The 26,236-nt window shown below is 34.3% G+C and overlaps 2 protein-coding genes across 2 annotated transcripts; both read left to right on the top strand.

The window, feature by feature from the left end:
* The first annotated feature begins 4,669 nt into the window (after nt 1–4,669).
* On the top strand, nt 4,670–11,617 carry LOC113752480 (probable LRR receptor-like serine/threonine-protein kinase At3g47570). The gene is made up of 4 exons (XM_027296590.1): nt 4,670–5,591; nt 6,436–6,507; nt 9,758–11,502; nt 11,603–11,617. Exons 1-4 carry the CDS (start codon nt 4,670–4,672, stop codon nt 11,615–11,617), a joined length of 2,754 nt encoding a protein of 917 aa, XP_027152391.1.
* A 4,520-nt stretch (nt 11,618–16,137) lies between these two features.
* LOC113752479 (receptor kinase-like protein Xa21) lies at nt 16,138–21,846 on the top strand. Its single transcript, XM_027296589.1, has 4 exons — nt 16,138–17,059; nt 18,259–18,330; nt 19,413–21,404; nt 21,569–21,846. Exons 1-4 carry the CDS (start codon nt 16,138–16,140, stop codon nt 21,844–21,846), a joined length of 3,264 nt encoding a protein of 1,087 aa, XP_027152390.1.
* Nucleotides 21,847–26,236: the final 4,390 nt, after the last annotated feature.

Genomic DNA, 26,236 nt, shown 5'->3' with positions numbered 1-26,236 from the left:
AATACTAATATATATGTATTGCAGAAGGAATTTTGGATAAGGAGCTTTCCAAATTGTCATGTTGTATGAATACTATTTTATTACAATTTTACATTTCTAAAATTAAGAAATGTTTACCTGACAACTAATCCTATAACTGGTCGTACAAATCCTATAATCATGCTCATGTTTGTCCCACATTTCCCTCATGTTTTCCCTTCTAACCCATAAATTAAAACTCCTAAATTTTAACTAACAGATAATAACCACCCATGTAAAATGATATCTGCAAATTTCAATTAATGTCTCACATTTACTGCTGATTTTACTGAGACTAATAACTAACAGTTATTACTGACATTCACATCTTACACTTATCACAATACTCATAGTAATAACTAACTGTTAATTTAAGAAATTCGTAACTAGGAAAGTCACATATCCAAAATTTAGGAGCATGTTTCAATTATAATTTTCACAATTCAACGTATTTTATAGTCATAATATAGTTTACTCTCACAATCATTTACAAAACTGATGCTCACTAATCCAATTCACCCATTTCATTTTTCATCATATAAATTCAATACAGTGAAAAAATTATGTTTCATACATTCACCATAGATAAATCTCAGTTACAAACATTTCAGTCAGTGACAAAGCCAACATTTTATTTTAGAGGGACTAAAATGGGTACTCTGTTTTTATAATAGAGGAAACCCATAATGAGTTACTGTTTTACTGAAAAATTGATTTATTTTTATTTCATCTGATAAATAAATTTGTTTATGCAAAAATGGGTAATCTGTTCTTATAATAGAGGAAAGCCATAAAGAGCTAGTGTTTTATTCAAAAACGAATTTTTATGCTTTTTATCCGATAAATAAATTTGTTTATGTGAAAATTGGTGTTAAAGAGGTGGTATTTGATGAAAAAATGATACTTTACGATACCAATGGATAACAGTTCAAACACAATCATAGATTTGACATTTTAAATAGTGAAGAATCGGTTCCGTTTGGATTAGATATTTTTCGGGATATTTTTTTAAAAACAGCACTATAGTCCTTCAAACATGAACTACAAGTATTGTACGTATCTACTATTATTTTCCCTTTTAGACCATTCCTTTTGACTTATGTGCTTTCTCGTAGAACATTTTCATTCATTTTTTTAAAAAGCAAAAAATATTAATTAAATATGTACAAATCGAAAAAAAATACTATTTTAATTATTGTCACTTTGCTCATATGTTGCAAGACTGATAAGAAAACCGTGAAGCGTTGCTATTTTTATGAATGATAACTTTTCCTGTAAATGGCTAGCTCTTTATGGCTTTCCTTTATTATATGTCAATGCACCTGTTTTTAACGACCATTTTACATCTCATTTATTTAGTACTTTAAATAATGATATTCAGAATGTTTCTTTCCCTTTTATACCAACTACTTTAACTTGTGGATTTTTGTGCTCTGAGGAAAAATGTTTTCACTTTGTTTCTTTTAAAACTCCAAAAGAAAAAATTAATTTCCCTACAAATTTCAAAAATACTTATTTATTCACATACGATCAAGTATGTATACAAGTATATTAACAGTACATACTAAGTAAGGTACTCAGTTTTAATCATTAATAATACATTTTAGTGTTATTTCAAATAACACTAAAATATGGCCTTCGTATAAGTTTTTTAAGCATAATACAATATTTTAGCCATACATTAGCATATTTTTGTCATTAATCAAATTAACTATGTTATCAGTAAAAATCACTATTTATGTATACAAACAAACTTTTACTTCAAATAAACTTACACCCTCAAAAGTCAAAAGTATATTTGCGATATACTTTTGTAATTTATCTCTTTAAAAAGTATGTTTCATATTACTTACAATTTACCTTTTCGATTGCAAAACTTACTAATTTATTACGTTAACTTACTATTTTAGATGAGAAATTTAATCCCTTATTTTTACCTATTATCCTATTCAAGTGGATAGGTCTAACGGGTTATCAAATGATCGCTAAAATTTTTATAACCAATTACATCATGTCTAAAACTATTTTGTTTACCGTAACGATAGTTATGAGACCATTTTACCGGATGCTTAAGCTGAACACTTGGGTACTAAATTTATATGTGTATATAAATATATTGAAGGCTTCAATATCTTTGTGTTTCGCGTTGCTGTTGAACTACTACGTTTACCTCTGCTCCACTTTTCCTTCTTTCAAGTTATTATCCCTGACACGTGTGACATTTACATTTATTATTTGTTAAAACTTAAGTACCTTCTTTACGCATATTTCTTTGTCCAAGGCATTTCCAATATTTTTCCGTTCCTAACGGGTACAACTGCAAATGCATAAATGCCAGTGGTTCTGACGTGTAATTACCCTTCCCTGCCCCAACCTACTGATTTGGAAAACGGAAGTCCGAACTTGTGCTTTTTTTGCTTCTGGCCAAAGACCAAAATTTGAGATTTGCTCTTCACGCGTTCTCCAACAATTTAACATCTCCGTTTGCAATCCATCCACCTGCAACACGTGTCGGCCTCTGGAGGCCTTCCTACCATAGGCACGGTCAACGCGTTCCTACCATAAAGGTATCCCTGTACGTTTCTTTTCCAAAGAATCACTAATGATCAATCTTTTCCGCGTGGTCCCTGCCGAAATTGAAGTAAAAGAGTACAAGCCGTGAACTGCCTGGAACGGTTGTCTCTGACAACCGTCCAGGCCCTCGTCCGTGAACTGAAGCCCTGCCGACTTTTTCTCCTTCTTGTTTCCTATTGCTAGGCAAAGACTTCCTAGTAAGAGTCCTAGTCAGCAATTCTTCTAATCAGCCAAAAGAAATGCCATCCGTTGTAGCTTCATGCAGGCCAGTTTTGTGAGGCTTTTTAGACTCTTTTACGTGTGGGGCAATTTCCTTCTGCAGGTCCCTTTTTTAGCACTTTTCAAATTGCTTTCCTGTAGATAGGTCCAAATACCAAATATAAGTATATATCAACAATTTAAAATACTATTTGGCAAGAACAAAGGGAAAATTAATAATAAAATAACTAACAATTAACACCCTATCACATAATTTATGATACAAAAACTCTATTCAATTGTGTGGATGTGATAAAGTCACATAATTCTTAACTCCCTAAGATGTCATTTTTATACACTTTTAGCTCCCGAGCTATAATATGTACCATTTAAGTCACCAAACAATTTAACGTGTAAACTTTTGGACTTTCTATCAATTTTTGCAGTTTGAACTAATGGAATAAAGGAATAAAATTGTCCGTCCACAAAATAATGAAGGGACAACAAGCTTTTAGCTCTTCTTTCTCTTATTGAAGTTTTCAGAGACATAATAATTTTAGCTTGGCTTGGAGTAGTATATACCTTTTATCATTCCTTGAAAATTGTTATACTCAAAATGCCACAGAGAATGGTGAAACACTGGAATTGCTTGTCATATCAATTACTCTACAAAACATAACAACGAAAGTTGAAGAAAAATACATAAAAACTAGTCTGAGGAAATTGAGAAGGTTAAAATTGAGAATGTTACTAAAAATAGGATAGGATGATAAATGAGAATTTGTAATCTTGGGCAGTAATTAAAGTGTGTTTTTAATACTTGGAAAAGCATTCTGTAATAATCTACAATCAAATGATAAAATTTAACAAGACCTTAGTCTGTAAATAATATAACTAATTTTGAAAGTATTGAAGTAAATCATCTAGAATACATGCCTGGCAATTCTGTATTTAGTCTAACACTGCACAACTTCCTATCCCTCTATTTTGTTAGTTCATTGTTATTAATGACTTGAAACCTAGAAACGAATTTGTATTTATCGCATCCTCAAGGTGGATCAACTACAAACCATAAACAAATATATTTTTCAATAAACACACCCAATAGATTTGAGACTTGGACTCTCATGGTTCTCTGTCAAGATAGCATCCTCAAGGTTGACCAAGTCTTGTTAAAGGTAGTGATTGTAATGATATGTGATTATCACCAATAGACTAGGAGAGCATGCACTAACGTGACAAGACAAGCAATTTAGAATTCTCCATACCCATTATTACTACTATTTGGAACTAACCCAATGATGTCCAAAGAGAGGAATTAATCTTCCCCCAGTGGGCATTTAATTCCTAGCAAGTAAGGGACAACAAAACATCAGTATCCAGAGAATAGAGCAGCAGGTCTTCATCAAGACAGCGTCCTTAGTGAATGTGGTCTTCATCAAGACAAGCTGCTTAAATTGTCCAAAAATACTGGGAAAGACCCAAAGAGATCGAGAATACACTTGAATTGGTTGCTTGGGTTACATTCCATCAATGCTAAATGAAAGAGATCGAGAATACACTTGAAAATCTACCATGACAATTGTCAGCCGTGGGGTACAAATGACAATTTCACACTTACGAGTCAATAGTTGGTATTTAACTTAGTTTTAAATTGTGAAAAATTGAAAACATATGTCTCAGAGATAGAGTCAAGGCTATATTTTTTATTCAACCTGGTTATCCAGTTTTGCAATTGAAATACGACGACGACATGTTGTGGAAAAATATTAAGTCAACCGCAAGTATGTGCCTATATAAGTGCTGCCCAAGGTCACAATGTACTCATGTTCTATATTTGTTTGGCATTCCTCAAGTTTTATTTACCTCTATATAAGCAATGCAGAGAACTTATTTTCTTTTCGTTGCAGCCTTGCTACTGTTGCACTTTATAACAACAAGCTCAGCTAGCGCAAGTGTTGCCAACAACCAGAACAACACTATCGATCTGAATGCACTTCTAGCCTTCAAATCCACAATTTTCGATCCTCAAAGGATCATCCCAACCAACTGGTCCACTTCTACCTCTGTTTGCAACTGGATTGGTATCACTTGTAATGCTCGTCATCATAGAGTTGCAGCCATTGACCTTTCTTACATGGGAATTGCAGGAACTATACCTCCACAGTTGGGTAATCTTTCTTTTCTCGTCAGGTTGAATGTTATGAATAACAGCTTTCATGGACATCTTCCAACCGAGCTATCTCGTCTACGCCGATTGAAGTACATCAACTTGGAAGATAATGCCTTTGAAGGAGAACTACCGTCATGGTTGGGAGGTTTAACTGCACTCCAATACTTATCCTTCCGAGATAACGGATTTTCAGGTTCATTATCAGGCAGGCTCTCTAATTTCACAAATTTAGAGACCATCAGGTTGGGTTTCAACTTTTTTACTGGAAATCTTTCAGAAGAATTCAGCGCTCTACCGAAATTGACAGTTTTGGACATTCAACATAACCAACTTGTTGGCCCTCTACCATGGGATTTGTTTAACCTCTCCTCATTGCAAATTATTAGTTTTACGAATAATAGCTTATTGGGTTACCTTCCAGCACATATCTGCGATCATCTCCCACAACTTAAAGGGCTTTACTTATCATGGAATTACTTTGAAGGTGAAATTCCATCAGGCATCGGAGAATGTTCAATACTCCAAGTTTTATCCTTGTCTTACAACAAATTCCGAGGATATATACCAAAAGAAATTTGGAATCTAACCACTCTTACACAAATAATTTTGGGTGGGAACGACCTGACAGGTAAGTGCCGACTTGACTTTGTTTTGGGTGGGAAAAATTCTTGTGTATTTCGAGCACCAATTGATCACAGATTTAAATGCTTGCAGGGTGTGGAGAAACACTTAATGTTTAAGTAGATTAAGTTCAAACTTAAATGTTTAAGCAGACTGAATATAAGCAAAGGTTCCTTCTTTTTGCATTCTTTGTTCATCAATGATTACATGGGGATGTTTGAAATATTTTGGTTAAGCCGCTAACTTGTTACACCAATGGCCTTGCCGGGTTGATGTCTAGGCCGGGATTAATGACTATGCCAAACACACAATTTTGTTTGATGTAAGAAATAAAATTGTGAAAGAAGGATCAATTAACAATATGTATACTAATGGGGTAGAGTAGTCTTTTTGTACAAAACCATTGGTTCTGATGGATTACATCTCTCTTGCCTTTGAATCCAAAGCATAAGGATGTTAAAAGTATATTTTCAAGCCACATGGGTGGTTTTGAGTAATTTCCCCTTAAAATTTTTGGACATTTGAAACTTCATGGCTTTACCGTCTATGAAAGAAAATGTAAAAAGTATTAATTTCGATATTCATATTTAGATTTTATATCAATTTTATTTCTAATTTATGCACACATTTAAAAATCCATTGACATACGCATAGAGATTGGCACCAAAATGACCTCCAATTTTTGGAAGTGTATGTAATCGTCATTTTGCCAATATTTATGAGAGATTTACATGATACTGTTTGAAACTAAACTGAAGATCCTTAGAATTCTGAAATGCATATATGTTATATACATATAATTATGCCATGCCGTGAATTATATTTATCATGATGCCATGACTTTTGAGCAGGTGAAATTCCAAAAGCCATTGACAATCTCTATAATTTGGAGATACTAGCCATGGAGCGTGCTAATGTGACAGGTAAAAATCTTGATACATTTTGGCATGAGATCTATTTAATTATTCCATCATTAGAATACTTTTCTCAAACTTGAATTTGAGCCAAAACGAATGGACTCTTTTTCATACGTCAATTGGTCAGTCATACTAGTGCACTGCATAAGCCAAAACGATTTTGATCAGCTTGATCTCAATATGCTACAGCCTACATCTATAACTCAACTTCAAATTTCAATTGATTGCACTTCAAAAATAGAGATACTGATAGGGGGCTAACAGATTATACAATGGGAAAAAGGAAGATGAGGAAGTACTTAGAGAGAGGGTACACATGGTCGAGGTTCAACAGGGTCAACTGGTCTGGATTTCGTTTGCCCCTTTTGACAATGTCATGTTATTTCGTTTGCAACATTGTCTCAAAATGTTTTGTCATTTCCAAAATTGTCAATGAATTATACCACTTGCTTTCCAGTCTTTACCCCTGAATTAGTTGGCATGCTTCCTCTTTCATTAAATTTAGCTACTTGACTTTAGATATGTGAGATACAAAAGTTTTGCCATGTTGTCATGCTTTGGTTACTACTCATCTAGGCAAAAATTCTACAAAATGGTATAGCAGTTTGTACCAATGAGTACGGATCAAGTACATGGAAGACACAAATACAATTACTGATGTCAAAGTGGTTTCGATCAGGCACACGAGCTGTAAATTTTATCGAGAGACATAAGGCTCAGTACAAGTTAAGAGTACCAAGGTGCTGTTGTGATAGGGTTGTGGGGCCCAAATTGATTGAACATAAAGATGATTGAAAGAACTGAAAGTGCAGGGCTTTAAGTATGGTGGGCAGAGTTGGGGAATTAAAAAGATAACTTGTTAGTCGTTGAAGCACTTGACGAGGACAATTAAACCAGTCATGGGTAGGAGGAAAATGATCGTAAATTAATATGTACAATTAATTAAACCAATCATAGGAGAGATGATTATTAATTATTAAATTAATAAATTGTAAATGAGTAAACGAATGGTTAATTAATTAGTTGAAATGGAATATGATACGCGTGGGGTGTGTATATATAAATAATCTCAACCTCAAGTTTTAAATTTGTAACTTTCTAAATACCTCATACACAACTGTAAGTATACAGATCATATTTGAGTATATGATATTAAGAATCGATCACACAAATAAGAGTGATCAATTATCGATACTATTCGAACTCCTTTATTATTATTTTTTTTTCCGGAAACGATAGAAGATGAACTCCTTTATTATTTAGACGCTCACTAATACAAACATATAATAAAAAGGAAATAAATCAATAATATAAAGCTCCTAGGGAATGGAATTCATAACCATTTTTAGCTAGCAATATTACTTGGGCAATTGAACACTAGTACCTTGGTTAGTTATGACTTAATTTCCTTATGCACGTGAAATCTATTTTTGTAGTGAATCAACTATACTTATAACCAATCTATATCTACTCTTGTGGTTGTGAAATTCGTTACAATTTCATGAGCTTCTATGAAATTACTATAAAGCAAGTCATAAAGGTAGACATCTACTCTCGTAAGTATATTTTTTAAATTTAGTACTTTCTTGAACTAACATTGAATTACAACTTTTATTGATAATCCAATATCTTTAAATAATCACAACTAATAGCCAATTAATCCTGATTATAAGAATCAAAAGTACTAAATAACTTACTCAAATAGGGAAAAGGAAAGGCTCAATTATTATGCAAGTCGTTCAAGTTGTGCTGCTTTTCTGACTCAAATCCGGCCGACAATCCGTGCACAGATTGTTGGAGTCGGCTAGATTGCTCCCTTGTTTATGCTGAAAAATTGCAGGAAAAATACTTCCAAAGTGGTTCCACGAGGTGATCCATGGACCTGAGGTCCACGGATCCGTTCACAGATCCATCCTTTTGCTCTGTTCTTCATTAGTCTTTTGCCCTCTGCCTGCAATTCATTCTGCAGGAATCCGAGCCCAGGTTCATGTGGAAATTTCTACTTGAATAAAGCTCAATTAGCTTTTGTTTAAAAAAGCAAATTTGTAGCCCTTTTTGATAGTTTTCCAATGACTCAAGAATCAAGTCATTTTGAGATTTGGGAACTGAATTATGATGAAAATACTAATGATTGGTTAGATATCATTATATGAGAAAAGCACTTCAGTAATTCGGATTTTTCGCTATGAAAACATGAGAACTGGATCTTGTAGTTCGCATAAGAATTGTAGTCCTTCCTCTTAGCTTTAAAATGATTTAAAAATCATCTCAATTCAAGTTTTGTAACTCAAGCTATAGCCAATGTACCAAAATACATCTTTGCTGCCAATGCTTTTCTTCTTGTTTCTTGATTGCATTTCATCCCTTGCTCCTTCATGTCACATGATCTCCACTTAAAATCATCAACAATCATGCAAGTATCTTCTCACTTCCCTTCAATTGATGATTGAATTATCAAAATCTATAAAAACATGAAAGTTCCGCACTTAAGTCCATAGAAATGCAAATTTTCTCACTTAACCACCAAAATGCAAAAACCTAGTTATTCGACTTGAACTTGAATGAAAACACACTAAAATACACATAGGTAACCATACATAAATATGCAAAACAAGCACTTATCAGAATATTTGTAGGAGAAATGATATGTTGTTGCATGATTGTTCATTATATTTGTGGGCATAACATAAAGAAATTTTTTAAAAAAAAAGCATTTGTAATAGTATTATACCAAATTAATGCGAATGAGTTGATGACATAATAACTGGTGTGCATATAGGTGAAATTTAATTAGACCATATTTGTCACTTTTAAATTTTCAACATTATCATCACGATCACTTCATTATATTTTTATCATTTGATCAACATGTTGCCTGTGTATTGTCCACCAATAGCACAACTAACTTTCACCGCTAACCAACCACAAACATTATAATTACCAAATTTGTTAAAATAATATTAAAAAATCTTTTAAAAGATCAAAGTTTTTTCATTTATTAAATTTTTTTACTGATTTCTTCCATATAAAAAATGATTTTTTTAAATTGCACGTAAATTGAGTGTGCCCTTTATCACTAGTAATGCTAATGGTATTCGTACTAATGTATACATGCTTGAAATCACATATTCGTATTGATTAGACTATATAGTGATACAGTTAAGAATACTTTTTAATAGGTGTAAATACAAAAATATAACTCCTCATTGTCTATTCTAAAATCTTCACATTTTTTCTTACCAATTTGATTTATCAGGTATAATACCTCAAGAGGTTGGTAATCTTAGCAAGTTGGAAGTACTACACATGGGAGAGAATAGGTTAAGAGGTCCCATCCCGCTGAAACTTTTCAATAGTTCAACTGTACAACTTATTGCTCTCACGGAGAATGATTTATCAGGCGAGCTTCCATCAACTATAGGTGCTTTCTTACCCAATCTTGAGGAACTCTACCTTGAGGGAAATGAATTCACTGGAACTATACTAACGTCCATCTCAAATGCTTCTAGGCTCAGAATGCTACACCTTGGTATGAACCATTTTACTGGTGCAATTCCTCATTCTCTTGGAAACATGAGATTACTGGAACAGTTTGCTATATGGCAAAATAATTTTTCTGAGGACTCGCTATCCAAAGAGTTGAGCTTCATCATATCCATATCAAACTGCAAACACTTAAGAAGGTTGTGGATAGGTAAGAATCCTCTGAATGGCTTCCTTCCAAAGTCTATCGGAAATCTTTCTAGCTCACTCCAATCCTTTCATGCAAGTAGTTGTGGAATCAAAAGTGAAATTCCAAGTTCGATTGGTAATTTGAGCAACTTAGTAGAACTGTTCTTTGAAAACAATAGTTTGACAGGGTTAATTCCCACTACAATCAAATGGTTCTTGAAGCTTCAGAGGATAGATCTAAGCGACAATCAAATACTAGGTGCTATTCCAAGTGAGTTTTGTAATTTGCTGAACTTAGGAGAATTAAGACTTGGACAAAATATGTTCTCTGGTATGGTGCCTTCTTGTTTAGGAAACGTTACAACACTCAGATATGTTTATCTCAATTCTAACAATTTAAGTTCTATGATACCAAAAAGCTTTTGGAGCCTCAGATATATTTTGGAGCTAGACATGTCAGGAAATTATTTGACAGGTTCTTTGCCTGCTGAAATTGGAAACTTCAAGGCATTAGTCTATTTGAACCTTTCAAATAATCAATACTTGGGTAGGATACCCAGCACTATTGGAGCACTACAGGATTTGCAAGAACTCTCCTTGGAACGTAACAAGCTACAAGGATTGATACCAGATTCCATGAAGAATATGTTGCAGTTACGGCATTTGGATCTATCTTTTAACAATCTGGAAGGTGAAATTCCCAACTCATTACAGGTACTGCCAGATCTCCAATACTTTAATGTGTCCTACAACAGATTGAGAGGACCGATTCCTCATGGAGGGCCGTTTGCAAATTTCACGAACCTATCTTTTCTCTCAAATGAAGCATTGTGTGGCGGTCCTTGGCTCCAACCTTGTGCAAGTACATTTGAGCATGAATCAAGGACAAAAAGGATAGTCATGATTGTTCTGTTGACATCAGGATCTGTCATATTAGCCTTGGTGATTTCAATTTTTTTGATGAGGCTAAAGTTGAGAAAGAAAACTCTAGCTCCGAATCAGAACTTGCTTCCCATGGCGACATTTGAAAGGGCATCCTTCTATGAACTTAGACAAATAACAAATGGATTCAGCGAGAGTAACTTACTTGGCTCGGGGAGCTTTGGTTCAGTTTACAAGGGAATTCGCGAAAATGGGATGGTTTGGGCCATAAAGGTATTCGATTTGCAGCTAGAAGGTGCATTTAAAAGCTTTGATCGAGAATGTGAAGTCTTAAGCTGCCTTCGTCATCGAAATTTAACTAGAGTAATTACTGCTTGCTCTAGCCTTGACTTTAAGGCTTTGGTGCTCGAATACATGCCCAATGGAAGCCTTGAGAAATGGCTTCATGTAAACCGTCATGTCCTAAGTATCAGGCAAAGGTTGGGTATCATGATAGATGTGGCTTGTGGTTTGGAATATCTCCACTATGGCTATTCAATGCCTATAGTTCACTGTGACTTGAAGCCTAGCAATATTCTCCTAGATGAAGACATGGTTGGACATATTTGCGATTTTGGAATTGCGAAGTTGTTGGGAGATGGAGAATCTGTGGTACAAACAAAGACTCTTGCTACATTTGGATATATTGCCCCAGGTGACTTTTCTTGATTCCAATTTCAAATTTTTTATGTCATTCAAATTAAAGTTTCAACTTTAATGGCTAGTACAGTATGTGAAATTTAAAATTTTTGAAAATATGTAAAATTGGTGAACTGGTACTAGTACTTGACTTTAACAACTAGTTTCAAATTTTTTGATGCTAGAGTATGGACTGGAAGGATTGATTTCAACAAGTAGTGATGTTTATAGCTTTGGGATTATATTGATGGAGACATTTACAAAAAGAAAGCCTAAGGATGAGATGTTTACAGAAGAATTAAACCTCAGGCGTTGGATACAAGAATGCTCACCAGATTCTGTGATTCAGGTTATAGACGCAGACTTGTTTCATCCTGAAGATAAAACGGTACAAAGGAAGATTAAATGCATATCGTCTATCTTGCAACTTAGTTTAAGTTGCACGACAGATGCTCCTGAGGAGAGAATAAACATGAAAGAAGTTCTAGGAGCATTGCAGAAGATCAAACTTCAGTTTATCAAAGATATCACGCCTTAAAATAGATAGTAATAGGAAAATAGGATAAGTTTTTATTCATAGCATTTCGGTAAGATTTAATTTTCAGTTTTGGGACTTGTGACTTAAATCTATAGAGTCCAGGCATTTCTGTATTTGATGCCTGGTGGATGGATGGGCCATGGATCCATGAATGGTTGATTTCCTGTTTGTTACTTGGAAACGTTTCGGTTATAGATTCAAGTGAGCCCATTCTGTGCTTTAATATTTTGTAAAGGATTCTCTCAATGGATTTTGGTGTTGTTTAGTAATACCTCTATTTTGCTAATTTTGGCAAAGGTGTTGATAGTATTACAATAAATTCTTGTCGACTGTGTAAACTTATTGGCCAAAACTGAAACATATGAACAAATAATTTTAGGCTACAAATGAAAAAGATAGACTTTCTAGAGGTATAAACTGCAATCAAAAGACGTACAATACTCTTGAATGCTTAAACAACATGGTTTACGTACAATACTTCTCAAAAGACGTTCGCACTAATTCTGTTTCAAATGAACTCAGAAAAGCGAATGTTAGATTTTTGATGCATTTGTAAGGTACAGAAGATAACTAAAGTCCAGTTGAGGAAATTCTAGTGGCATGATGAATTGATATTCTTCTTCGTTGGACCGCATTAATACGTGAAACATGAACTGGATTCATACAAGATTGCTCTAGTCTAGTGCCTTTTGAGTCAATATTTGAAAATACAAACTTTTTTAAAGGCTCCTCTTCTCAGATTGCAGTCTTTCTTGAAAGGAAATAGCACAAATAAATAAATAATGCGCCAATTCTTGGCTTGAGACTGAGTCAGAAGTTCTTCGGTGCCACTTTTTTCTTTCCACATAATAGTATGCTTAGACAAATTATGGCCCTTTGTGGTATGAGACAAAAAATTGAAAGATATATTGATTACTCAAGCTAAGAGAAGAATGACTAAACGAGAGGAAAAAATGAGTTTTCAAATAGAAAGTAACGTTATATTTGTCTGAAGATTCGAACATTTGAAAATAGACCTGATTATGAAATTCTAAAAACACCAACTACTCAAAGACAAAGTTGGATTACAGAATGACTAAAATGTCACAAAATTATTGTTATAGACTATGTTGTAAAACATTCCAAACTTTAGGGGGCATAGTGCATTTAAAGAAAATTCGAAGAAAAAGAAATGACTGCATTTGATGTAAAAGCAAGAACAGCTGTTACGATTTCTTTTTAGACATAGTCATTCACTACAATAAGATTATCCTAAAGCTCGTGTATTGGTGATTCGACATGTATCAAAACCAAGTATGGTTACAAAGAGAAAGAAATAAGGGTGCATGCAGGGGGTAAAAACACAAGTGATGCTAGAGAGCTCATGGTGCAATTGGAACTTGAAATTGCAGAGGCATGTAAGAAAAAAGATAATAACTACAGCGTAGATTTTTTTTTTTTTTTTTTTTTGTGTGCCGAGGGGGTGGTGGGGGAGGGAGGGGAACACCTGTAGCAGGTCTAGGTCTTGGGTCAAAGTCTCGAATCTATTTCTCGCTTCTTTCCATCCAATTAACAGGAAGGATATAAGAAAAAAGAAAATAATTGCTGCGGGTCTAAGTCAAGATAACTCAAATAATTACTTATCTTTCTCCACACTTCACTTTAGAATAATTGGATGAAAAGAAGAGACATAGATTTCGACCCTTGTAGTCTTCGTCAAGATGGCAATATTAGGTGACTTTAATATCACTATCACCTCAGATTAGGGGAACATAGACTCAAATGATAAGAAAAGGGGTTTAAATTTCTCCATAACTTTATATCACTATCTGGAAAGAAGAACCCGCTTACCACGAAGTCCAACATGTGGAAAAAATCTTCCTTGGTAGGCAGGTAATGTCTAGCAAGTAAATGATTGAAATGCACGTAGACTCTGAGCAAATTAATTTATAAACAGAAATTTATTTTGGTCGATTTCTTTCTTTAAGATATATCAATAGATAGCACTGGCTGTAGGTTATTTCTTGCTAGTCGCTGCATACACATACAAGCATGTTTCGATTCATTATTATTTGAAATTTTTTTTACTTGAATCACAAATAAACTTTTTAATAATTTTTTTGTTATCTCAATCATTATTTTTTTCACGTACATCATGCCATAAGAAAGTGTCATAATAATTATTCTAAAAATGTCATTACCTAACTCTACAGTTAAAAGCAATTGGTTCGTTATGCACTTATTTGATTCTTTGACAGTTTATTTTTCTAGTTTTAGGTAGAATTTCATTGTTTTTATCCCCTCTCTTTTCTTTGATTCATCCTCCACTGATAACCTTCTAAATCTGAAATCGAAAATAAATATAATGAAACTGGCTCTAGTGTAGTCTAATTAACCTAAACGCACTGATCATACAATAGACTGAGGTCATGCAATGTACTATAAATTCCACGTTTTCAAGTCCTCAGTATTATTGTTGAAGTCTTTCGTCCAAAATAAAGACTTTGGCATCATCTCGGTGGAATACCTTAGATGGCCTATAATTAATTATTTAATCCAAGAATTGTTGCATTTCAATTGATAGTGATCAAAGCTGACGAATACCCAGTACGAGTTAAACCAAGTTTTCTTATTAGTTGGTTGCTTGGGCTAAATTCCTTTTAAGACAAAATGGGCAGAAGGTACTAAGAAAGTACTACGGTGCCAAAATCCCATTTATTCACATATTTATTTTATTTTAAATTGTTTAATTATTAATACAAGTAATAAATAAATAAATAAATAGAACATTTTAGACATTAATTATTCATGGTGCAAAATAATAAATTTGAATATTATGCGAAATTTGAGAACAGCTATGAAAAATTTAAGAAGCCTGTAACAAACTAACGGGATGAATAAATGAAATAAAAAGTGAGAGAAAAAGAAGAAAAATAAGTTTAATCAGTTTTTGCATGTTTTCTATTACAGAATTCCTACTACACATCTAACACAATTTCAATCTAATTTGCAAATCATTTCATTTTAAAATTCTTAGTTTTAGTATTTATAACTTGAGGTACTATAATGATCCAAATTCGAATTATTATAGACCAAAATTGAAAAGTCAAAACTGATGACTAATGGCAATTTGGTTATTACTATTGGTAAAATCAGAAACATTGAGAATCTAATTTGTTTTAGTTGAAATATTAGGACCAATTTGGTACGCGAACCGAACATTGATGATTAATAGTGCATTTTTCGCTTTATTTGATTCCGTGACTTGGGCTTGAGCACAATCACATATGGGGGTAAATGTAATTTGGTCAACCGAAGGGCTCATTTGGTCATTTAACCAAAAGATAAACGTGATTAACCCACTTATACCGCAACGGATCTTCTGTCCCAAATCCTGTACCAAATCCTATCCCACCTCTTCTAATCTTGCCAAGTGTCCCTTGATAAACCAAACTCTCAAACAACCCAACCCGAACCATGTTAAACTGATTAATCGATTAACTGGGCAAAAAACCTTTAATCTCTGCAGACCAAAACCGATTAAAATAATAACTGCCCCACAAAATCACAATTATCAATTAAAAAAAGCCCTAAAACTCAGTGCACAACGGAAGTCCTCTCGTCATCATCTTCACCATTGAAACAGACCCAATTGACCGGAAGGTTGTGTAATAGTGTGGCAGTTTTGAATTGAATGCGCACGAGAGGAAAGGCGGCCTTTGACAAAATGTGATTAAACGTGATTAACCCACTTATACCGTGAGATCTTCAATTTGTCAAAACCTTGTCACTTCCTCGTGGAAACATTTTAACTCAATGTCACAATGTATGCTCATGTTTTATTTACCTTTTTGGCATTCCTCAAGTTTTATTTGCCTCTATAAGCAATGCAGACAACTTATTTTCTCTTCGCTGGAGCCTTGGTACTGTTGCACTTTATAACAACTAGCTCAGCTGGCGCAAGTGTTGCCAACAACCAAAACAACACAATTGATCTGAATGCACTTCTAGCCTTCAAATCCACAATTTTCGATCCCCAAAGGATCATCCCAACCAACTGGTCCACTTCTACCTCTGTTTACAACTGGATTGGAATCACTTGTAATGCTTGTCATCACAGAGTCGCAGCCATTGACCTTTCTTACATGGGAATTGCGGGAACCATACCTCCAGAACTGGGAAATCTTTCTTTCCTAGTCTGGCTAAATGTTAGAAATAACAGCTTTCATGGCCACCTTTCAACCGAGCTATCTCGTCTGCGCCGAGTGAAGTACATCAACTTGGAAGGTAATACCTTTGAAGGGGAACTTCCGTCATGGTTGGGATGTTTGAGTGCACTCTGGTACATCAACTTCCAATACAACAGATTTTCCGGTTCATTATCAGGCAGGCTCTCTAACTTCACAAAGTTAGAGACCATCAGGTTGGGTGTTAACTTCTTTACGGGAAGTCTTTCAGAAGAATTCAGCGCTCTACCAAAATTGAAACTTTTGGAAATTGAATATACCCAACTTGCAGGCCCTCTGCCACAGGCACTGTTTAACCTCTCCTCATTGCAAAAGATTGGTTTTACGGGTAATAGCTTATCGGGTTACCTTCCAGCACGTATCTGCGATTATCTCCCACAACTCCAAGGGCTTTACTTATCACGGAATTACTTTGAAGGTGAAATTCCATCAGGCATTGGAGAATGCTCAGGACTCCAAGTTTTATCCTTGTCTTACAACAAATTCCGAGGATATATACCAAATGGAGTTTGGAATCTAACCACGCTTAAAGCAATAGGTTTGGGTGAGAATGACCTGACAGGTAAGCTGCCAACTTCAAGCACCAATAGATCACAGATTCTGTACGTTATCTTTATTTGTTTCAAACTGAATTGTTATTTGTTAGTTTGCAACTTTTTCATCTTTATTTTGTCAAAAAAAGTAAAATTTAAAATATTCTTCCTTAATCAATCAAAATTTGCAACAACATTATAAAGTAATAATTAGTTATAGCCGGCAATTGTCATCCAAGACTAATTTATGTAAGTTTATTGTGTAGAGTACAAATTAAGACTGAAAATCCATCATAACCCAATGAAAATTGTTCAAAATCCTTTTTAACCCATTGAGAAATTTTCATTGGGTTTAAAGGATTTTGAGACTAGAATCATAATTGCATGAAAAATTTACATCACATACACCATTTCTGATGATTGCTAACTGCTTAAGTATTGGTGCAAACTTCGTGTGAATAAAGAAGTTTTTGTTTTCAACAAAATAAAGATAAAAGTTAGGAAATAAAAAAACTCAAAGCATGGCCAACACAGAGTTACTAAACCCAACCTCACCTAACCCAATGGTTCAATTGGTCAACTTAGTGATCTTGGATTAGTAGTTGGACTGAATGAGGAAGGAAATAGTTGGATCAGTAAATCTATGGTTAAGCCGCTAACTTGTTACACGAATGGCCTTGTCGGGTTGATGTCTAGGCCGGGATTAATGACCATGCCAAACACACAATTTTGTTTGATGTAAGAAATAAAATTGTGAAAGGAGGATGTAAGTTGTCTTTTTGTACAAAACCATTGGTTTTGATGGATTACATCTCTCTTGCCTTTGAATCCAAAGCATAAGGATGCTAAAAGTATATTTTCAAGCCACATGGGTGGTTTTGAGTAATTCCCCCTTAATATTTTTGGACGTTTGAAATTTCATGGCTTTACAGTCTATGAAAGAAAATGTAAAATGTATTAATTTCAATATGCATATTTAGATTTTATATCAATTTTATTTCTAATTTATGCATACATTTAAAAATCCATTGACATACGCATATAGATTGCCACCAATTTTTGGGAGTTTATGTAATCGTCATTTTGCCAATATTTATGAGAGATTTACATGATATTGTTTGAAACTAAACTGAAGATCCTTAGAATTCTGAAATGTATATATATTATATACATATAATTATGCCGTGCCGTGAATTATATTTATCATGATGCCGTGATTTTTGAGCAGGTGAAATTCCAAAAGCCATTGACAATCTCTATAATTTGGAGGAACTAGGCATAATAAGTGCTAATGTGACAGGTAAAAATCTTGATACATTTTGGCATGAGATCTATTTCATTATTCCATCATTAGAATTTGGACTCTTTTCCATACGTCAATTGGTCAGTCATACTAGTGCACTGCATAAGCCAAAACGATTTTGATCAGCTTGATCTCAATATGCTACAGCCTACATCTATAACTCAATTTCAAATTCCAATTGATTGCACTTAAAAAATAGAGATAGTGATAGGGGGCTAATAGATGATACAATGGGAAATAGGAAGATGAGGAAGCACTTAGAGAGGGGGTACAAAGAGATAGAAAGAGTGAATGCTTGAAGAGGGGAAAGTGTAACTCGTTAGTGGTTAAAACAGAGGACAATTAAACCAATCACGGGTAGGAGGAATGATTATTAATTATTAAATTAATAAGGGGCAAACGAATGGTTAATTAATTAGTTGAGATGGAATATTTGTTGAAGAAATGATATGACGTTATTGCATGATTGTTCATTATATTTGCAGGTATAACATAAAGAAATTTTTAAAAACTGCATTTGTAATGGTATTAGACCAAATTAATGCAAATGAATTGATGACATAATAACCAGAGTGCATATAGGGGAAATTTAATTAGATCATATTTTTCACTTTTAAAATTTCAACATTATCATCACAATCACTTAATTATACTTTTTATCATCTGATTAACATGTTGTCTATGTATTGTCAACCAATAGCACAGCAAACTTTCACCAATAACTAACCACAAACAATATAATTACCAAATTCATTAAAATAATATTAAAAAAGCTTTTAAAAGATCAAAGTTTTTTTGTTTATTAAAATTTTATACAAATTTCTTCCATATAAAACGTGATTTTTTTTTTTAAATTGCACGTAAATTGAATGTGCCCTTTATCTAGTAATGCTATTGGTATTCGTACTAATGTACACATGCTTGAAATCAAATATTCATATTGACTAAACTATATAGAGATACAATTAAGAATATTTTTTAATAGGTGTAAATACAATATATAACTTCTCATTGTCTATTCTAGAAGTAGGACAACAAACAATCTTCACATTTTTTTTCTTACCAATTTGATTTGTCAGGTATAATACCTCAAGAGATTGGTAATCTTAGCAAATTGGAAGTACTTAAGTTGGGGTTGAATAGGTTGAGAGGTCCCATCCCGCTGAAACTTTTCAATAGTTCAACTGTACGAGTTATTTCTCTCGCGGACAATGATTTATCAGGCGAGCTTCCATCAACTATAGGTGCTTTCTTACCCAATCTTGAGGAACTCTACCTTGGAATAAATGAATTCACTGGAACTATACTAACATCTATCTCAAATGCTTCTAGGCTCAGAATCCTAGACCTTGATGCGAACTATTTTACTGGTGCAATTCCTTATTCTCTGGGAAACTTGAGATTACTGGAACATTTAGGTATATCGGGAAATGATTTTTCTGAGGCCTCGCTATCCAAAGAGTTGAGCTTCATCATTTCCCTATCAAACTGCAAACATTTAAGAAGTTTGTGGATAGCTGAGAATCCTCTGAATGGCTTCCTCCCAAAGTCTATTGGAAATCTTTCTAGCTCACTCGAATCCATTTCTGCCAGTAATTGTGGAATCATAAGTGAAATTCCAAGTTCGTTTGGAAATTTGAGCAACTTAGTAGACCTGTTCTTTGACAACAATAGTTTGACAGGGTTAATTCCAACTACAATCAAATGGTTCTTGAAGCTTCAGAGGATAGATCTAAGCGACAATCAAATACTAGGTGCTATTCCAAGTGAGTTTTGTAATTTGCTGAACTTAGGAGAAATAAGACTTGGGCAAAATATGTTCTCTGGTATGGTGCCTTCTTGTTTAGGAAACGTTACAACACTCAGATATGTTTATCTCAATTCTAACAGTTTAAGTTCTATGACACCAACAAGCTTTTGGAGCCTTAGAGATATTTTGGAGCTGGACATGTCAGGAAATTATTTGACAGGTTCTTTGCCTGCTGAAATTGGAACCTTCAAGGCATTAGTCTATTTGAACCTTTCAAATAATCAATTCTTGGGTGGGATACCCAGCACTATTGGAGCAATACAGGGTTTGCAAGAACTCTCTTTGGAACATAACAAACTGCAAGGATTGATACCAGATTCCATCAAGAATATGTTGCAGTTACGGCATTTGGATCTATCTTTTAACAATCTGGAAGGTGAAATTCCCAACTCATTGCAGGTACTATCAGATCTCCAATACTTTAATGTGTCTTACAACAGATTGAGAGGACCGATTCCTCACGAAGGGCCGTTCGCAAATTTCACGAGCCTGTCTTTCCTCTCAAATGAAGCATTGTGTGGCGTTCCTTGGCTCCAACCTTGTGCAAGTACATTTCAACAAGAATCAGGGACAAAAAAGATAGTCATGATTGTTCTGTTGGCATCAGGTTCTGTCATATTAGCCTTGGTGATTTCAATTTTTTTGATGCGCTTAAAGTTGAGAAAGAAAACTCTAGCTCCGACTCAGAACTTGAGTCCCATGCCGACATTTGAAAGGGCATCCTTCCATGAACTTAGACAAATAACAAATGGATTCAGCCAGAGTAACTTACTTGGCTCGGGGAGCTTTGGTTCAGTTTACAAGGGAATTCGCGAAAATGGGATGGTTTGGGCCATAAAGGTATTCGATTTGCAGCTAGAAGGTGCATTTAAAAGCTTTGATCGAGAATGTGAAGTCTTAAGCTGCCTTCGTCATCAAAATTTAACTAGAGTAATTACTGCTTGCTGTAGCCTTGACTTTAAGGCTTTGGTGCTCGAATACATGCCCAATGGAAGCCTTGGGAAATGGCTTCATTCAAACCCTCATTTCTTAAACATCAAGCAACGATTGGATGTTATGATAAATGTGGCTTGTGGTTTGGAATATCTCCATTATGGTTATTCAACTCCTATAGTTCACTGTGACTTGAAGCCTAGCAATATTCTCCTAGATGAAGACATGGTTGGACATATTTGCGATTTTGGAATTGCAAAGTTGTTGGGAGACGGAGAATCTGTGATACAAACAAAGACTCTTGCTACATTTGGATATATTGCCCCAGGTGACTTTTCTTGATTCCAATTTCAAATTTTTTATGTCATTCAAATTAAAGTTTCAACTTTTAATGGCTAGTACAGTATGTGAAATTTAAAAATTTTTAAAAAATGTAAAATTGGTGAACTAGTACTTGATTTTAACAACTTGTTTCAAATTTTTTGATGCTAGAGTATGGACTAGAAGGGTTGATTTCAACAAGTAGTGATGTTTACAGCTTTGGGATTATATTGATGGAGGTATTTACAAAAAGAAAGCCTAAGGATGAGATGTTTACAGAAGAATTAAACCTCAGGCGTTGGATACAAGAATGCTCACCAGATTCTGTGATTCAGGTTATAGACGCAGACTTGCTTCATCCAGAAGATAAAACGGCACAAATGAAGATTGAATGCATATCATCTATCTTGCAACTTAGTTTAAGTTGCACGACAGATGCTCCTGAGTAGAGAATAAACTTGAAAGAAGTTCTAAGAGCATTGCAGAAGATCAAACTTCAGTTTATCAAAGATATCACGCCTTGAAGTAGACAGTAATAGGAATTGATAGGTCATAATTTGTTGCTAAATTAATAATCATTTTTCCCTTGATTTTAGCCAAATATTATTTTAATTGATTGATTCTACTTATATTTGGTATAATGGTGCCAATTGTAGGAAAATGAACAAAATGTGATAAAAGGGGTAATTTTCCAAGAATTACTGTCAAGTCTAGAGATGACGGGATTCACGCATGGCAGTTTCCTAATTCAAGCCGAAGACTTACGAAGCATGTTTTCAAATACAATTGGGAAACATCTTAGATTATGAGGAAATATCTTCTTCTTAGGAAAATTAGGAAGTTTAATGTATTTGGGAAACTAGAAAATAGGAAAAGAAAAGGCCAGCTCCCGTTTGATTACTACTTCTTAGGAAAGAAAAAAGGAAGCTAGTCTATTTTTTTATTCCTTCTTTCACGTTTGGAAAGGGACAGTGAGTAGTAGGTTATTTCTTTTAATTTATTTCGGGCCTAAGCCGAGGGGAACAATTAGAACATTGTTGCTACATTTTTCTTTTGATGTACTTCGAATATATATATCACTTGCAGGGAGTTCATCCATGTAAAGAGCTAGACTATTTTGTATGGGATTTTCTTAACGAAGATGAACTAGATTTCTACTTCTAGTCGAAGGCCAACTTGAAGGCGCGGTTCAAAATATTTGTGAGATCGAATTAATTTTGTTTATTTCTTTTATTCATTAGTATTTGTACGTTTCCTGATTTAATTGCTTGTGCTTGTTATGTTAAGGACCCGATATTCAAATTAACCTGATGATCTAATGCCAAATTAATTGATTAAATCCGTAATTATTTAATTGATTAATACCAGTGGCGACTAGCGTGATTGGTTTCATGCTAGGGAAAAGTATGATCTAACTCAAACAAACCCTCCTAGCATGTTTGTTGGTTAGGGTTGGGCTTTTCTAATTATTAATGCAATCGAGGAATTAAATCCTACAGTCGTACCTAGGGTTGTTTCTTAATTAAAGAAATAGTCAACGGTCGTACCTTGGCTATCGATAAAGTAAGAAAAAGTTGGTTATCAAAGCTTGTTGATAGCTATAACCAATCTAGTAACGAGTAATTGAATTATTTTTGCATCGATGATCAGTTGAATGGACCGTGTCTAAAAAATTGTACCTTTGGCTAGAGTTGTATTAGTTATTGATTAATTTCTATTTATTTCTATTAGTTATTTTATTAGTTGGTTAATTAGTTATTTTACATTTTCTAAAAATCCCCCTTATTCTGAACTCTGGAAGAAACGAATTCTCCCTAGTCCCTGAGGAGACGACCCTGCTTGCCACTGTCTACTAGTTAGTAAATTTAGTCAGCTAATTAATTCTGGTATATCGGATTAAGCAAACTCTTCGGGAACAGGGTGAATCAAGGAACCCATTACACACCTAGAGTCCCTGCTCCAGTACCTAGAATTGATTATTGACTGCTTTTGATGGTAGTTGGGTTTTATTATTATTATTACACAGGTTGGACACCTGTCAGGAATATAGGATAAGTTTTTATTCATTGCATTTCTGTAAGATTTAATTTTCAGTTTTGGGACTCATGACTTAAATCTATAGAGTCCATGACACAACTGGTATTTGATGCCTGATGCATGGATGGGCCATGGATCTATGAATGGTTGATTTCTTGTTTGTTACTTAGAAACGTTCGTGTTATAGAATTCAAGTGAGCCCATTCAGTGCTTTAGTATTTTGTAAAGGATTCTCTCAATGGATTTTGGTGGTGTTTAGTAATACTTCTATTTTGTTAATTTTGGCAAAGGTATTGATAGTTTTACAATGAATTCTTGTCAACTGTGTAAACTTATTGGCCAAAACTGAAACATATGAAAAAAAATAATTTTAGGCTACAAATTAACTGAAATAACACAATGAAAGTGTGCAATGAAAAAGATAGACTTTCTAGAGGTATAAACTGCAATCAATCCCATGCTTGTTTAAACAACATGGTTTACGTACAATACTTCTCAAAAGACGTTCGCACTAATTCTGTTTCAAATGAACTCAGAAAAGCGAATGTAAGATTTTTCAAGCATTTGAGGAAATTCTGGTAACATGAAGAATTTATATTCTTCTTCGCTGGACCAAATTAATAGGTGAAACATGAACTGGATTCATACAAGATTATTCTAGTCTAATGCCTTTTGAGTCAATTTGAAAATACAAACTTTTTTAATGGCTTCTCTTCTCAGATTGCGGTCTTTCTTGAAAGGAAATAGCACAAATAAATGAATAATGCGCCAATTCTTGACTTGAGACTGAGTCAGAAGTTCTTTGGTGACACTTTTTTCTTTCCACATAATAGTATGCTTAGACAAATTAGGGCCCCTTGTGGTATGAGACAGTTAGAGCATTAAAAAACATGAATAAGTCTTCAGTCTTCTCTTCTTTTACCATTTAGGAGGTGTTTGGTTCAAATGTCGAAATCAAGATTGAGATCAGAATTATGGGCCTCATGTGATTGAATACTCTTGATTTTTTTTCTTTCTTTGTATAGGCTTGTACGTATTTCTATTCCATTTTAGTGTCTGTACTATAATTTTTTAACCTAAATTATTGGTTAGTCAAAAAACACTGCTGCCCTTATTTTAGAGATAAGTAAAGGATTGATAGCAAGCGAATTTTTTTTCCGAATAGCCTACCATATTTGTGGGAAAGAAAATAGACAGTCCCTCTCACATTGATGACTACAAAAGAAACAAAACAATACCAGCAGATTTTGTTTAAAGAAAGTGTGATTTATGTTAAAAGATATTTGACATATTTTATATATCACAAACAACACATGCCCTATCACATAAATGACAGGTTGTCGAAGCCTGTGCAATAATAAATACCTGCTCAAACTAAAAGTGATTTCTGTAGATAGCGGTAAGCAGGATCGAATCCACAGGGACTGGGAGTAATTGTTTCTTTTCAAGTTCACAGTGACAAGGGGGGTGTTTTTATGCAGAAAGTGACAATCAAATAAATGCAAATAAAATCTAAGAAGCTACTAAAAATTAAATAACAAATTACCAAAATCAAATGAATGATAATTAAGGATCTAGCCAAGGAATAACTTCAGCAATGGTTCACCCAATTGATCATCGATAAGCAAAGGCAATTCCAATTATTTACTAATAAATAGGTTATAACTGCCAAACAAGCGATGACAGTCAACCCCTCCTTACTGTGTCGATGATTAAGGTACGCCCGTTAATCACTGCTCTAATTGAGAAATAATCCTAGGTACGCCCGTAGAATTTAATTCCCCAATTGCCTTACGTATTAGAGGAGCCCTATTCTAACCAAATAACACACTACCAGGGTTATTTTAGATTAGCCTGCGTATCCCCCTGACACGAATCTAATCGTGTCAGTTGTCACTATTTTGAGGTAATTAAACAATTACGGATTTAACGCCCCAATTGACAATAGATTACCCAATCAATTAATTATCCGGATCCAAGACAATCAACGAATTAAATAACCATAAGCATAGTAATTAGAGAATACACGAATACCAATAAATAAAAGGGAGAAATTAAATTAAATCGATCTCACAATTTTTAGGCGAACCAGAGCCTTCGTTGCTCCTTGACTAGATTTGGAAAATTAGTTCATAGTTGATGAACTAAACCCACAGGAAATTGAAGTAGGAGCTGCGGCCATTGATTAGAAAATTGGGCAATGCAATTCACCCGAAGGAATAAAGCAAAGTAAAGTAACAATGGATGATTTAGTCTTCAGTGCTCCTGACTCACGTAGAGGTAGCCACAAAATATTCCAAGAAAAGTCAAAAGCTCTCCACTACAAGACGAAGGAGACCCAACGGTCAAAGGAAAAGCTAAACTATAAAAATGGAAGAAACTAAGAAGGAAGCCAGCTCCCTCTGTGCGGCGGCTTTGTGCGGCGCCCTCCCTTGCGGAGAGGACTCCGGAGGAATAAGAAGCTCTCCACTTCAGCCCTGCGTTCCTCCTTTTAATGCTGCCATCTGCGAATTACCAAAAAAGACTTGTATCTCCTTATTCCAGAAATGCCCTCGATTGCCTGCTATGTGAACTCTTTCTCGATAACTGTCAAATTGGCCTTTATTGTGACATTTTTGTTCTACTCCCTGAAATAAATGTAAATTACGAAAAGTGAGTAGAATCTAATAATTAATTCACATTGGGTTAAGTAATAGGAAAAATTAATAATAAAATTAACTATCAAATTGCAACCTATCAATTTCCCCCACACCTAAACCATGCTTGTCCTCAAGCATAATAAAAGTAAACAAGCACCAATAT

This window comes from Coffea eugenioides, chromosome 11, assembly GCF_003713205.1.
Source record: "Coffea eugenioides isolate CCC68of chromosome 11, Ceug_1.0, whole genome shotgun sequence".
Taxonomy (NCBI): domain Eukaryota; kingdom Viridiplantae; phylum Streptophyta; class Magnoliopsida; order Gentianales; family Rubiaceae; genus Coffea; species Coffea eugenioides.
This window is presented reverse-complemented; position numbering and strand designations above follow the sequence as displayed.